The sequence below is a fragment of the Carassius gibelio genome, chromosome A3, assembly GCF_023724105.1.
Source record: "Carassius gibelio isolate Cgi1373 ecotype wild population from Czech Republic chromosome A3, carGib1.2-hapl.c, whole genome shotgun sequence".
Lineage (NCBI taxonomy): Eukaryota > Metazoa > Chordata > Actinopteri > Cypriniformes > Cyprinidae > Carassius > Carassius gibelio.
The window spans coordinates 13,787,267-13,803,674 of NC_068373.1; the positions used below are offsets into that span (position 1 = coordinate 13,787,267).

The 16,408-nt window shown below is 36.2% G+C and overlaps 2 protein-coding genes across 5 annotated transcripts in view; both read left to right on the top strand.

The window, feature by feature from the left end:
- LOC127948235 (signal transducer and activator of transcription 3) overlaps positions 1–3,706 on the top strand; it is a 37,087-nt gene extending 33,381 nt beyond the window's left edge. For all 3 annotated transcript variants that reach the window (XM_052544724.1, XM_052544725.1, XM_052544726.1), the window contains 2 exons: positions 2,322–2,422; positions 2,516–3,706. In XM_052544724.1, the coding sequence (XP_052400684.1) occupies positions 2,322–2,422; positions 2,516–2,622 (208 nt within the window). In that variant the 3' untranslated portion in view covers positions 2,623–3,706. The remainder of the gene's footprint in view (positions 1–2,321; positions 2,423–2,515) is intronic.
- Positions 3,707–9,720: 6,014 nt separating this feature from the next.
- LOC127948271 (signal transducer and activator of transcription 5B) overlaps positions 9,721–16,408 on the top strand; it is a 76,866-nt gene continuing 70,178 nt past the window's right edge. Inside the window, exon 1 of one of the 2 annotated variants that reach the window (XM_052544727.1) lies at positions 9,721–9,886. The gene's annotated coding sequence lies outside the window, so the exon portion shown is untranslated. The remainder of the gene's footprint in view (positions 9,887–16,408) is intronic. The other variant, XM_052544729.1, reaches the window with a different exon arrangement.

The following is a 16,408-nucleotide window of genomic DNA, read 5'->3' on the forward strand; positions in this document are numbered from 1 at the left end:
TATGGCTACAGTGTCTACAGGAACTTTCAAAGTATCACAAATATGATGAAAACACTATTTCAACCAAGAATACATTGAATATAGTTTGACATTTCCAACAAATATGGAAGCATAAAAATCATTAAGTAATATTATCACCTGTTAGAAATGAAAATTATAAAATGCTGATTACAAGTTTTATATACATATCGATCAATACTGGCAATTTTTATTAACAAAACAACTGTATTAACTGTAACACTAGTTACACTAGTTACAGTAATAGAAGCATTTTAGTGTAACTATTAACAGAGGCTGTTATTAATTCAGGGCATTCTGGGTGTTTCATAACCTGGATGTGGCAAGAGAAACTAGAAAACTGACCAACATCCACACAACTGAGCTCACTATATGGAGCACATCCACTCATAACTCGTATCTCTGTTGATACACACATCATGCTGCATTTTTTAATCAATAAGTTCTATATTACCTGAGGTTCTGTTGTTCGTAGAACATATCGTGGTCATATTAGCTGTTTGTGATTTATGCTTTGCTTGTAAAATTTTCCAGAAAACACTGCTACTTACCGGTTTTAAATAGAAAAATATGCTTTTCTTTTTTTCTTTTCTTTTTTTTTTTGCAAATGGTGTAATTTGCATCTACCAACAGACTAACTGGACCATGCTAACCAAACTTGTCTGCAAGTGTCTACTAACCAAAGGTTCTGCAAGAATATTCTCTGCAGCCTTTTGTACTCCATATTCTAAAATTAATTTACATTTCATATTTTCATTGTTAGGACAAATGATTCAGCGGTAACTGAAACATATAACACTCACACTACCATTTTGTGAGACTTGGGGTTAGAGAACCAGCCAAAATCTGAACAAAGTTTCACTTTTGGGACTTTTGGTGATCCAGGATAGAACAGAAGTTATTGGCTTAAACTTTTATTGGCAATCTTCTCAAAGTGCTCTTTCATCTTGGACGGTAAATTCTCCAGATTGGTTCTGGTAATGATACTGGATCGTGACAGTGTCTTACCACGTCTGTTATGGCTAGGACAGATTATTGATTTGCAAACTGTACTGCAATGCTTTCTAACAACTTACCATTTCTCATACTGCAACCATAAACAGAATGTAACTCTTTAATATAATATATAACCAATATAGTTTGAATATTGTTTTTGGGCAGCTTGCAACTTGATGTGCAATTTACTGTTTTGAACTGCTCTAAACAAACCTAAATCAGAGCAAGAAAATAGTTTTAGTATTGCCTTTTGAATTCTTTTGGAATCACCTCTATATAGCAAATAAATACACACATCAAGGTATTGATTCTATAAGATCAACAAAGCCTTGTTTAATTCACCAGCAATCTGAAACTCTAGACACCATCAAAGACTAGTAAATGCCTTTGAGTAATCTGAAAATACTAATGACTGATACATTTGCATCATTGGATTAGTTTGATGTGCTGTTCATGATTGCGTAATTTAATCACATTATCTGGATCTCTTGTTGTTGACTTCACCCTGGATCAAACTCCTGGACCACTGCTTGTGTTTTTAATACAGACACAGCTATGCTTGATTGAGACTTCAGGCTCTCTTAAGTTATGTTTGATTTCACTTCCTATGCTTGTCTCAACACAAGCACAAAATAGTGTAAAAATACTGCTTTAACAATTAAACAAAGTGTGTACAAATAGGCACAGGCAAACTTTGACCCTTGGTAAATCAATCCCCAGGGTAAGACTAATGGGCAGCCAAGCAGGAAGCCATTGACTGGATCAGATATAAGTGTATGTCCGCACACACCATTCAAAAGTAGTGTGTGTGCTGTTGTTTTTTTTAAACAACACATGAACGTACTTTTTCCATGTTTTATTAGAGTGATGAATCACAGCATTTACAGCTCAGGTTATTCAATGCCGTCAAAATGACACATCTGTCATAATTTGTTCCCTTCATCTGGTTCCAAACCTCTGTGACGACATTGAAGACCACCTCCATTATATGGACAAAAAGACACTGAGGCATTTTTTTTTAAATGTATTTTATGTCCCATAGCAGAAAGTAAGTCGTAGAGGTTTGGAACGCCATGAGGGTGAATGGATAGTGAATGCACTTTCCCTTTAAGTTCACAAGTGATGCTTATGTGTATGACTTTGAGTTTGGGAATGTGTGTGGATGACCCATGAACATTAGAGTGAAGGTTAACACCTTACATGGCGAATGAACGCTCAGATCTTTCTCTGTCGTAACAGTTGTATGTAATGTTTGTTCATTTGTAGCTTGTGTGTCATTTCTAATGTGTGCCTTCTTTCTGTTGCAGGACGAACTCTGGCAACACAAGTGATTTGTTCCCTATGTCCCCTCGTACACTCGACTCTCTCATGCACAATGAAGCCGCCGAGGCCAACCCAGGACCTCTTGGTAAGTCACAAAACAGCTTTCTTAATATCAATATCCATTACATACTCGTGCAAACATTTTAGGGTCTCATCCCGTGTTTCCGTTCCCCTCCAGAATCTCTCACTCTGGACATGGAGTTGAGCTCTGATCATCCCTCACCAATGAGAGAAGGGTTTGCAGCCGCGACCGTCTCGGATATGGACACCTGCAGAAATGCTTAGTTTTCCAACATTTTAGGGTTTTTTATTTTATAATTTTTTATAATTTTTTTTTATCTGGTAATTATGTACATAATGCTTAGGTGCTACAGCTGCATTTTCTCTCCGAGCCATTCTTTAGTTTCTTCTCAGTTTTTACAGTCATAGCCAAAAGTGTACGAACACGCTAAAACTTGTAACTTTTCATCCTTGTATCAATACATTACGCAGTTGATTTCATTCAGTGGTTAAGATGTATTTTTTGGCTTTTTTCACGGGAATGTGGACCTTCAAGCCATTAACATTTGACTTTTTTTTAACTTTGTCAATAAAAGTGTGAATATAAAGGCTCTTTAACACGTTTAGTTGCAGACATTTTTAGTAATAGGAATAGCCTTGGACTTACAGTGGTCTTACAGTCTGGTCACTGGTGTTAACAAACTGTCTGCATAGCATAGGGCCAGTGAATTCTTTGTTGATCTTTTGAAATGAGTGTGAAGGGCTGTTAACTTCACAGTAGTATCAATGGTCTGGTTTATTACAGAAGTATCATTCATAGTGAGATCATAAGTTGTAAAGTAAGTTTGTGCATGCAGGTCTATAATGTCCCTTTTAGCTTCTAGTTTACGTGAATATACTGCATTTTAAAGTTGATGAAAAATATTTTACGCTTTTACTGGATGTCTTTGGGAGGTGAATTGAAGAACATAAATATATATGGTTATAGATTACACATAAAGATGAGCATATGTGATATTTCCACCATATTATAGTGTGCCCAATATGATGTTTGACTTGGATAGCAAGAAAAATCTTGCTTATTGTAACATAATTAGATGGTAAATTTATATATATACAAAAATGCACACATATTTATAATTTCATTCTGTAATTCACTGATCTGTTGTGTTGTCATGTAAGGTAGTGCTTCTGATTGAAAATGATGTTTCTTCATAACTACTTTTTAAACGTCTGTCAGTTTAAGATTGTTTCCTATTCTGTGTATCTGTCCTTCCACTCTCACTTTATAGTGTGTATACTATTATATATACACTGCACTATGTATATTCTCTTTATTGTACAATGAATTCTTGATGAGAAACAGTTATCAGCCTTTTGTGTCCTTGATGCATTCCTTCAGTTATCAGGAATATACACGACTAATCAAAAATTTGGGGTCAGATTTTTTAAAGAAATTAATACTTTTAGCGAGCAAAGACCCATTAAATTGATTAAAGCATCAGTAAAGACATTTGTTAAAATTCTATATTTGTATTTTTTTATTATTTTATAATCACTAATGTCACTGGTATACTTTCAAATACCACAACATCGGTCTACACATTACATAGACTAGAGTTAGAGAAATCAGGACTGGCATTTACATGTTTTTCCTGTAATTAATGGCTCTGAATAATTGCTCTGTGGGGGAATTTTATCAGCCAGTGGAACATAATGAAGTGATAATGTTTCAGTGGATATTTAAAGGTCATTCCTCCAAAATGAATTTCATCTGCCTTCACGCAAAAGGTAATTACTGAGTGTTAATCTCTCTCCATCTACCTGTCATTACCCCAGCCATTATGCTCTATAGGTTAAAAACATATAGATAGAGAGAACCCCCATACTGGACATTGCACATTGACCTTTCATCAGGGTTTTTGATTAGACGTCCAGCTGTTTGTCAGGTTTGCAGTAATGATGTTTATATTTTCAAATGTTTGCACTTGTGGAGACCGGAGACTCAGGAGGACTAAGAATAAATCAGCTTAAACTCGATTATGCCTATGTAAATTAGAAAGGAATCAGGATTTTATTTGGTTTTGTCTACTTTTTTTTTTTTTCAACCCAAATTCCATAATACAGCGTTATAGTCATTGTAGTAAGTATATTTTATCCACGGCAAGCCCTCTGTGAAACTGCACTGATTCTGACAGTTTATTTAAAAATCAGTCTATGAATCTAACAGCTTACTAAAGATGTGCCATTAAAAACATCTTTACTATTTTGCATAAGTTGTAGGTCCTTAAATCTGCTTTTTAGCTAATCTTTCATATTGCTTATAAAATAATGGAGAAAATGCATAATTGTACATGTATATATTTTTTTCTACAATTGTTCATCATGATTACTGGTTATTGCAGAGGCAAATAACTGAACCCTGAATATTTTGGAAGGCGTGGCCTAGTGGTTAGAGAGTATGACTCCTAAGGTTGTGGGTTTCGAGTCTCGGGCTGGCAATAACATGACTTAGGTGCCCTTGAGCAAGGCCCTGAACCCCCAACTGCTCCCCGGGTGCCGCAGCAAAAAATGGCTGCCCACTGCTCTGTGTGTGTGTGTTCACTGCTATGTGTGTGTGTGCGTGCACTTTGAATGGGTTAAATGCAGAACACGAATTCTGAGTATGGGTCACCATACTTGGCTGTATGTCACTTCACTCACTCACTTGTTTTGCAGAAACTGTCAGCATACTAACAAATCCTATTTGAAATAAAGCTGTTACTTTGAGAATACTCTGATGGATTTGATGTTGTTATGTTTGATTATAAAGCCATGAGAATGATTTAAAGAACAAAAACTAAAACATTAGCTTTTCAAGAGCCAATTTGTATTTAGTATTAATTATATAGTTATTGCATGAATATATATATTTTTTTAAGGAAAAGAGGATGTGAATGAAAGCAATATTATGAATAGAGGACTTATTTTAGCCTGAAGCAACAGTTTTAAGTTAAAAATGTCTTAAAGATAGATTTGTTTATTACAATGCGTATCACTTACCAAGACATTAATTGATGGACTGGAGTCGTGTGGATTGTTGTGATGTTTCTATCAGCTGTTTGGACTGGCATTCTGATGGCACCTATTCACAGAGGACCCATTGGTGTCCCCACGAAGAAACAAGCTCATCTGCATCTTATATGGCCTTAGGGTGAGTAAGTGTTTGGGCTATTCATATTCCTTTAATATAAAGAGAGAGATTCGCTCTGCGTTTGTTTATCTATTAACAATAATAAGAGATGCAATAATATACACATCTACATTTGAATAAGGGACACAATCACATCAACTTGTCAACAAAAAACTAAATCTTTGCCCTCTGATAGCAATCCCCCATCCTCCGCTCTCTCTGGGAGAGAGAATATGCTGAATCAGTGTTTTCATTTGGCCAAGATGGAGTCCATCCAATGCAGGAAGTTTATTAGCTGCACAGGAAAAGCTGTGCAGGGCAACTGTGTGTTGGAGCCCATTGCTCTCTTTTCAGTATGTACTTGTGAAAATTAAGTGTTTCCTATAATATTGACCAGCATTCACTCACACACATGCAGCTGATATTTATCAGTAAACTCAAAGAATATGGCGTGCTTGCTATTTGGCACTTTTCCTTGAATACTCCACACCCTGAACTTGTCTACAGTATCCAGCGAGACGATTCCAACAAGAATATTCAATGTGTAAAGTGTACCAATTATGGAGTTTTGAAAATCACATTTAATGTAGTGTGTAATGCAGTTGTGGCCTATGTGAAGGGTGAATCAGGCAACAAATCGTTTGAATAGTTGAGAAATAAAGTAAAATTAAATGCATATTATATGAAAATAAAGGTTTTTATTTATTGTTTTTACCTTGTATGTAAACCTGTTGTTGGGACTCCCGAAGCCAAATTATAAATATTTGCTCTTTTATCAATCCTCATGCCTGTGAATGTAACTGTGTTGTTTAACCAGCAGGGGGCAATATTAACCTACTCAATACGACTGCACTCATTTAATTAACGTATTTAGGAGATAATGCAATAACTGCAACAATTTCAATTAAAGCCCATAAAGATTGAGTCTGCACAGAGAATTGTAGGCTAAGACACTTAAAATTAAAAATATATTATGCTCCTTTATTTGTAGAGTTTTACTCCACTTTAGCTACCACTTATAAAACTTTGGTACGATTTTAGTCAAATATATTATAACTACAGATATGCTCTTTATCATGTAATGTAACCTGTAAAACATGCTTTGACACTAGTCTGCTGCTCAGAGTCTTTTGATCACTGCTTGCCTCCTGCGCTTATTGCGTGCGTGTCCAACCTGGATCCGGTGCTCAACGCGGCTCAGATGCCCAATCGGACATATTCTTCTCCGTCTCCGAAGAACAGAGGACAGGAGAAATAAAGGTCGCAACACTGCCAAAAAAAAAAAAAGGGGGGGGGGGGGGGATCTCCTTCAAGATCTGGCCCTTTCCCAGACCTGCACTCTCCTGAGTCGCTAAAAGTGCTGAGCTCGCAGCTGAAGTCTGTCTGTTCAGAAGCAGACGCCTACGTGCTAATGTCCATCTACATAATCAGCACCACTGGATTAACCTCTGGTTATTATCCTAGTATTGTAGCGCATTTTAACCTACCCTTGCGAAATGAATGAAAATAGATTATGTATTTTCAAAAGCTATTATATATATACACTACTAGTCAAAAAAAATCAGTAATATTGTGAAATAGTTTTACCATTTAAAATAATTGCTTTCAATTTGAATATATTTTTAAATATAATGTGATTTCAAGGTTGATTTTTTTCAGCATCATTACTGCAGTCTTCAGTGTCACACGGTCCTTCAGAAATCATTCTAGTCCGATTTGCTGCTCAAAAAACATTTAGCCTATTATTATTATTATATGCTGAAAACAGCTGAGTAAAGTTTTTCAGGTTTCGTTGATGAATGGAAAGTTTAGAAGAACAGATTTATAAAGAATCGTTGCTAAATTTGATTTCTATAAAAAAAACTATTTTTTTTTTCAGAAAAAATGTACTTAACTGTTTTAAATAATAATAATAATAATAATATATAATTTTTTTCTGGGCAGCAAATTAGCAATATTAGAATGATTTCTGATCATGTGACACTGAAGACTAGAATAATGATGCTGAAAAATCCAGCTTTACCATCACAGGAATGAATTACATTTTAAAATATATTCAAATAAAACCCAGTTATTTTAAATTGTACAAATAATTCACAATATTACTGTTTTTGCTGTATTTGAATCAAAATTAAATAACTGCAGGAGGTTTACGATACATATTTTATACCATCATTATTATTCATACCAAGATCAGAGAGTAATTAGAAAAAAAAATACAGGCATTTTCATGTTTGCAATACTTTTAATACTTAATTTCCAGGACTTAACAATGCACAATGTTTTAATTCCCTTACATTTACAGGTTTTCTGTGACCGTGGAAACTGTCTGTGCTCATGATGTTAAGCAGAGTATGCGCGCTTCAGCAGCTCAACTGCCTTATGTCCCAGCAGAGACAGTTCGACTCAAGTCACGCGCAAACGCTCAACGCCCAATCAGCAGTGCTCGCGCTCCGCTAACCGTCTTTATCTTTCATAGCCCCGCCTCCGTCCGCAGCGCATATTTTTAACCTTTTGCACATCTAAAATAATAATTGGCCTTTTACGGCTTTTTAAAACAACTATAGCGAACCACCTTACATGTATCTTCTCTTACATTTCCTTGCATAAACTGCGCGACTCTCTTACCAGTGAAACAGCACCGGAAGCCGGCGGTTAGAAGTGCGAAAGAGAGTAATTGATGGGAAGTCCGATTCATTTCCGCGAATCGGTTCTTTTGAACAGTTCGTTTAAGCGAACAGTTTCAAAGCACAGCGATTCCTTACGTCATGACGTACTAATACCATCACATGGTCCCAGCTTGGCGTGTTACGTGATAAATCGTACCGGTAGTCATATGTAGGTTATATGTTACTTACATTGTGTCCCAGATCAGTTTGTTTGCAGCTCATAAAAAAACAAAGTAATTTAGAACCTAGGCCTACATATAATTTGCAGTTTCATAAAAAAAAAAAGAACAATAAATTATTACGTTTTGCTAAATCCATATATTTTTTTTTGTATGTGTGTTGGTTAAAATATCATGCAGATCTGTTTGTAACATTTCTACTGTACGCTTTTAAAAGCAATATAGGCTACTTTTCCCTATCAAAAACGTTATAATTTCCATAGTATTTATGCAACAATAAGGATATTTCTTACAAGAATAAATGACTTTTCTTTGACAACTGGTTCAAAAACAATCTTCTTTTAGTTGGAAAGCTTTTGAATTCACAAGGCAGACTTTACAACAGCTCAGATTTCTTACAGAAATATAATATTCATGTATCTGCTGTTGAACATGCTATTGTTTTCGATGCCATTTCCTCTTGTGTGTCTTTTCTGTTACAAGGTGCTTCATTTCCATGGCCATTACTCTCTGAATTGAACTGACACAGTGATCGAAAGTGTTTGCTTTTCGACAGATCAAAAAAAAAAAAAAAAAAAAAAATTACAATAAATAACTATACAATCAGAGCTCTTCTTCAGAGAGAGATAACAACAATTCCACGCATAATACCTTATTGGAATAGCATTGTGGAGAATATAGCTTGGGTGAAAATATGGACTTTACCTCAGAGATATCTGCTTCCCAATGAAGTAAAAGAAATAACATTTAAGATGATTCACAAATGTTACTCAACTAAAGCCTTTCTTAGGAAATAAGTCAGACATTGAAGTGAGTTGCTGTTTTTGTCATTCTTCTGAAGACTTCATTCATTTTGGCAATACTCACAGAAACATTTTGGTCACACTTTTTATTCAATCTTATTTTGTAGGCCCAAGTGACTTTTCTTTTTGTTTTAATGATACTTTTTTTTTGATTGTTTGACTATTCAAAAGAGAATACCAGAAAATAGGCTATTAGGATACATAATTAATTTATGTTTCCTATTAGCTAAATTTCACATTCATAAACAAAAGTTTACTGGCTCTAAACCTCTCTGTCCTTTATTTAAAGTGGAAATATATAAGTATGTGGAAACTATTCACATTTCCTTTGATTTGAAAGCTATGAAAACAGTATCTTTATATTATTTGTGTCTTTATTTATCATTTTAATTGTACTTCCTTAATGTTTTTACTTTTTATTGTTTATTATAATGTTTGTATTGTTTAATAATAATTAAAAAAAGGGATTCGGTAAAACGGTTCAGACGATTCATTACTGCGATTCGACTCAAACGAACGATTCGCTTACGAATCGGACATCGCCGAGAGCGAGCGAGAGAGAGAGTAAGAGCAAGAGGAGGGGTAGAAGCACATGAAAAACTGCGTAACCCTCTGCTGGTTGAAATAGACGGGGCAGAAAGATTGCCTTTCTGGGTCGTAGGCGCTTTGCTGGAGCTTTGCTGCACTTTTATGCGAAACGACAGCGGATTTAGAAGACCTGCTGAGGTATGTTTCATGCATCTCTGCGCTTTCAGTGCGTCCCAAATGTTGTTGTCGATGTCAAATGTTGTTGTTTTAACAGCATAGTTGTTTACAAAACAAATGTCCTCGGTTGATCTGGTTGAGGCTTCACTGGGCTGGACTTTTCGCGCTGAATTAAAGCTGTTTACGAGATCTCGGAACACATGACTTGTCTAATAGAATCTTTTCTAAAAGGTTCCTGTTCAGTTCAGACAGTGCGCGTTTGCCACCGGTGTTTCGGAAGCCCCCAAGCTCTTGCACCCTGTTTTTTTATTATTATCGGATCAACAGGCAGAGTCCAGCCCCCCTCCAGCACGCCTGTCAAGTCTCACGGACGGTCCAGCTCACATTTCCAGCTCCATTCTAGTCCAGCGAATGCAGCCCCATATTTCAGCGCGTTTGACCCGTTAGCATTTAAAGTTAATTCTTACACATTGAGCGCTCATGGGACGCTCCTGGGCCAAAGTTTTCGCCAGGCTGTTGAATTTACCGTCACGAGGGGAGAACTTGAGCGATAGTGCGGAGCTGTCAGTAAGCAGCTCTTCTTTTGGGCTCGTGGTTGAAGAGCCAAATTGGTTTCAGTGGGTGAAAGTTTGTTACGTTACGAAGAGTTAATGATTAAAACATTAAGGTAGTTCTGTCGCCATGATACAATACGGTTATGACTGGAGATTTAAATAAAGCAAGAGTGTTATTAAAGCCATATCTCTTGCCAAAATGTGAACTGTCCTTCCGTTTCGAGGTGTCACATTCATTCTGGCCACGCGACTGGCAATGCAGATACAAGAAACAAGTAGATTACAAGAAAGGCGTGCTCGTTCGCTCAATTAGACGAGCTTTTTACCGTTATGCTAAGGACACTGAGTTTTTTGTAATCGTAGTGCAGTTATGTGAATCTGAGTTTATTAGTGCCACCCGACTGTAGAAGTTGCCCTAGTGAGAAAGTGGAAGGCATGTTATCTATTTTTTCTCCTTTGATATTATCTTCTACAGCAGATTCTTTTATCTCCCATCATGCAATTTGATAGTTTCCGTTCAGCAGTGTCAAATGTGTGCATGCGTGAGCTGTTGTGCATTCATATAGCCTAGGCTAGACTGAGTAGTCCATACATGTGCGTTGTGCTTGTGTGATTTTCTTAGTGTGACTGTTTGTGAACACATTGCTTTTTAATATGCTCCTAAAATGTACAGAGCTCATAATTATGTATCTGATTTTTAGATGTATAATATACTAGACCTTATTTTTTTTCCTCCTAAAGGATAAGATATTCGATGTGGTTCATTTTGATAGCATACTGAGAACTAAATCTTAATTGCAAGAGAATGTTGAAAATGACCAGAGACCAAGCTATGTAATTGTTAAGCCCTTTTGATGATCAAACCCTTGATTAAACTATTACCATGATTGCACACCCACATCACAGAGACGTTTATTTGACGTCTGCATTTGTGTTTGCTGACTTTGCTCATCTGCAATACATCTACAGGACATTTCCTATCAGATGTCAAAAATGGACGTTTAGAAAATATCTTTTAAGATGTTTATGATTTAGAATGTATGTAAAACTGACATCTTAGAGACGTCTGTCAGATGTTTGTACACAGCAGATGCTTTCCAGATAAAGCGACCTTTAACAGACATCTTGAAGATCAGGGTTAGTAATGATCAGTCGTAGTTCCAGTAGTATTCTAATATTGCTTATGACTCACATGTAACCAGAAGCAGACTACAAATAAAATCGATCAACAAGGGTCAACGCAGAAAATGTGCACGCATTCATTGAACGTTTATTTCTTCATTTATTTTTTGTTCAGTCGTAAATAAAACATTACATTGATCAAATTGACCTCTTCGTAATATGTTTTTAAAAGTGTTCTTAATTGCTGTAATTATTTGTTATGTTTTAATGGTGTGGTTTTTATTTACCCAGATAGCACATGTACGTCTGCAAGATGTCTGTTAAAGATTGCTTCTGCTGTGTACAAACATCAAACATCTGTAAGATGTCAGTTTTAAATACATTCTAAGTAATAAACATCTTAAAGACATTTTCTAAACGTCTATTTGACATCTGATAGGAAACGTCCTTTATACGGAAACACTGATACGGATAGCAAACACTATAGACAAAACGTCTTCAAATAGACGTCTCCTTGATGTACATGTGCTGTCAGGGTAGTATCTTGCTAACAGGTTATTTTGTTTTAATGTGCAGTTAGATTATTGGTTAACTAGTTTAGCAAGTAGTTGATGGCAGTAGTCATCAAATGGCTACAGTAACAAGTTAATGCATTTCTGTAAATTCCAAGAATCACTCAGATTTTCAGATCAATGTTTTCATTGCTAAACTGACAATCACACACTTTAACAACATTGTCATATTTTATGTAATTTGACTAGTGAAGATATTTGCTGTCAAGTGATTGGATGCAAGTATCATTAGTAATTACCAATGGCATTAACTAGATATATCTGTTAGATATGAATGCTGATATGAAATTCGGGAAGGGATTAGATGCATGACTTCCCAAACATCCCATCTGCTTGGTCACATTTTGTTGAGATAAAGCACTGCCTACTGGAAATACATAATACATTAGCAGTCGTGTTACATTTGGTAAAAATGTCAACATTACAGTGCATCAGACTGTGATGCCATGAATTCAATTAGATTTTTAGCCCAGTTTAGAACAATTACATAAGTCTGAAGTATGCTCAGATTTCACATCGTGTCTTGTGTTTTTGTAGTAGCTCAACTGGAGAAGGCTTATGGAGTTTATGGGTTTGCACTTCAGGCCAGAGAAACGTGGTTATGCTGCTTAACTAAAATGATTTTGTACTTGACCAGTGCCAGTCATTCATTTATTTAAAGCCGTGATAGATTTACTTTAAGACGTGTTTTCAGTTGGCAGTAATTTAGAATCGGAGGGGATTACTTAAGACCACACAAGCTTAGAAACAGCTGCCCTGTCATGACAACAAAGAGTAAACAAATAAATTGGTGGGCAAACATACAAATTGGTGGGTGATTGCAACAAGAAGTCTTCTATATGGTTTAGGCTAACCCATTTGGTTTCTTAACAGTAGGGTGCATTAAGGATAAAATGCATTATTGAAATATGTTAATTTGATTGTTTCTGAAACCTAATTGCATTCTGTACTTACATTTACATACAGTAATAGTTCTGTTTAATGCACTATAAACTGACCTTAGGCCATCAAAGGATTAGTTCACCTGCAGAAAAAAAATGTAACTCTTTAAATTTACTCACTTTTCATACTATCCAAAATGTTCATGTCTTTCTTTCTTCAGTTGCAAAGAAATAATGGTTTTTGAGGAAAACATTCCAGGATTTTTCTCCATATAATAGGCTTCAGTGGTGGCCAGTGGGTTGAAGGTCCAAATTGCAGTTTCAGTGCTGCTTTAAGGGGCTCTAAATGATCCCAGCCGAGGAATAAGGGTCTCATCTATTGAAAAGATCAGTCATTTTCTGAAAAAAAAAAAAATTAATTAAGATTTATACACTTTTTAACCAGAAACCAGGACATTTTTTATTCTGGACGTGAACTAATCCTGTAATGTTTGTTGTAATGTGTGTCCACCTGTAGAAAAAAAGGACCAATGTCTCTTTAGTAAATGTGTCTTTACACAGCTACGTTGAGGCTCTTCTGTGCCTGCTCAAAAATTTTGTGTAAAGACAAAATGCCACATGAAAGTCAGACTAAATTACAGTATGCCTGCTCAGACCAACCTCAACCCTTAATGCTGCTTAGAGATGGCTTAAATGCATTTACAAAGCAATTACATTATATTAGGGTCTGAGCAGGCATAATTTAGTCTGATTTTGATGTCAGCCTTAACTCAGTTTACCTTTAGTTTGTATATCTTCCCACAACTGGAAGTCAAACCAATGTTTGACAAAATTGTTTGGCCAGCACTGCCTTTGAGAAATCAGGAATGTACAGATTTGATGTGGTATTAGAAGGAAACTCAGGTCTGTCGAAAGATCACATTTCATAAATAAGTGAACATTTAGCCCTGTTGGCACACCATATATTTGTATAGCTGGACTGTACAACCTAGGTTGACCTGTGCTGCCAAAGATTGTGCGGTTGATGCCCTCTTGTTGGAGTCGATACACAACATTTGAGAGGGTTGACTGGGATGTGATTGCTGTGCAGGGAATAGGTTCAACATGTTGACTGTCACACTGTGAACAGAAGGAGAGATAAAGAAAGAAAGGCAGAGGGAGCTGAAAGAAGATCTGTAAACCGACGTAGAGGGCAGGGTTGTGTTTTTTATATGGTTACACATATATTTGTCCATATTCTTGGAAAGCTCTTCTTTAACGAGCACCTGGAAGTGTGGGAGGGAATCAAAGGTCTGTGCAGCAGGATCAGCACGTTTGGCTTGTTTTTTCTGGATTGTAGCATTAATTGTTAGCATTTTTTAACCAACATCAGTGGCCATGCAACAGTAATGTGTGATGCATAAAGAAAGTCAAGCTTATCTTATTGATTGAACAGAAGTTCATTAAGTCAGCTCTATGCTTCGTTGCAGCTTTTCCAGTGAAAGCCTCATACAGTATTTACGTAGGTGTTCATTTGGTCTGTGAGATTACAGGGCCAGTTAGTCTTGATCTGTGCCTTGATTCTGTATTCCAGATTTTTATGGGATGGGTGTTGTTGCAACGCTTATTTATTGTCTTGTGTCTTGTGTGATTTGTTTCAAATGCCAAAATCAAATGATGTTTCAAAGAAACTTATGAGCTGGTTCATTTTAGTGAAAAATGTACCGCTTAAATTGGTGTTATTAATGATTGTGTGTTCATATGACAATTTCTAGTTAAAAATACACATTACATGGTAATAAACTACCGCTCAAAAGTTTGGAATTAGTAGGATTTTAGCAGTTTTCTATTTTATTATATATATATATATAAAAAAATTATGTGATGGAAAAGCTGTATTTTCAGCAGCATTACTTCAGTCTTCAGTCTCATGTGATCCTTCAGAAATCATTCTGATATGATGATTTAGTGCTCAAGAAACATGTATCATTATCAGTGGTGAAAAAAGTTGTGCTACTCAATATGTTTTTGTGGAAACCATGGCAGTCAAGTTCTTCTCATCAAACTCCCTAAATCATTTCTGTATAGACAACATTGTTGTGCAGAACAGACAAAAACCATCCACAAACAGTTCAATGTATCCCGTGAATTCACTGGGCCTTGCCAAACCCATTATGTAGAGATTTTATGTCCACATCCTTTTGGCCATGAGGTGTGTATATGACTGTTCATGGACCACTTGTGTCGTTCAAACACTTAAAGGGGTCATGACATGAGAAACCAAATTTCCCTTGATCGTTTGTCATAGAAGAGGTCTTTGTATGTTTAATACATCCTGAAAGTTTCATTGCTTAAAGTGTCCTCATCATCAATAAAAAAGCATTTATGTAATAGCCCTCAGAAAACGGCTTGTTATGGATCAGAGGGGTGATGTCACCAGGGCACATATTTGCATATGACCGCCTCCAGAGCAAGACAACTACGCCTAATTTTTGCATCATTGCCTTGTTGTCACAGCCACAGGTGATCAGTCGATATGCAGTGCGTGGGTCTGAAGTAGAAGTTGTTTACAGTAAGATTGCGATGCCAGGCAGACGATGTGCCGTTCCTGGCTGTGGAATAACATGTTTGTATGCGCAGCTGAAGAATCCTGACGTCAGAGAAAAATGGATTCAGTTTATTTTTAGCGAACTTCCCAGTCACGTTAGTGCTAATTTACCCATGTGTTCTGTACTTTTCACTATTCAGTATTTCACTATTCGTATATCTGTACGTTTGACTATTTTAAGAACAAATCGCAGTATGATGCTGGCTTTACTAAAATGCTCAAAGATCAGCCCGTGCCAACTGTTCTGAACCCAACAATGACACCGCAAACTGTAAGTAACATATTTCATGTGAAAACTATTTTTAAAAGGGTAATGATGGTAATGGATATTAGCCAATCATAAAAGTTGGTGGTTGCACTGACCTCAAAGGAAAAAACACCCCAAAACCGACTGTTTCAGGTCAGAAGATGAGAAGCAGGGTGGGAAAGGTCATAAATCGCTCAATTTTGAATGTTTTTCATCCAAAAAACTTTAGTAATATTATAATTACACCTCAGGGAACATAATAAAACAATTAAAAAAACATCATGACCCCTGTAATGAATCAAAAGTCAGAGAGATTGAGGAAATGAAAGTAAGGGAATGTTAACGGGTGATAGAGCGGTATCCTTAATTCTTGTTCATTCGCAAACTAGTACCGTCTTCAATTTGTGCAGTTTTAAAATGGCTTTACATTTGAACATACTCTGTGTTGTATGTGAAATTAATTTGAAGGACACTAGACTGTAATCGCTTAAAGTCTCTGAGCACTAAAACAGCTAAACTGAATCTTTACCATTGTCCACTGCTGAAGTGTGTTCTACTTTGTAGTTTCCTCTAAATCTAA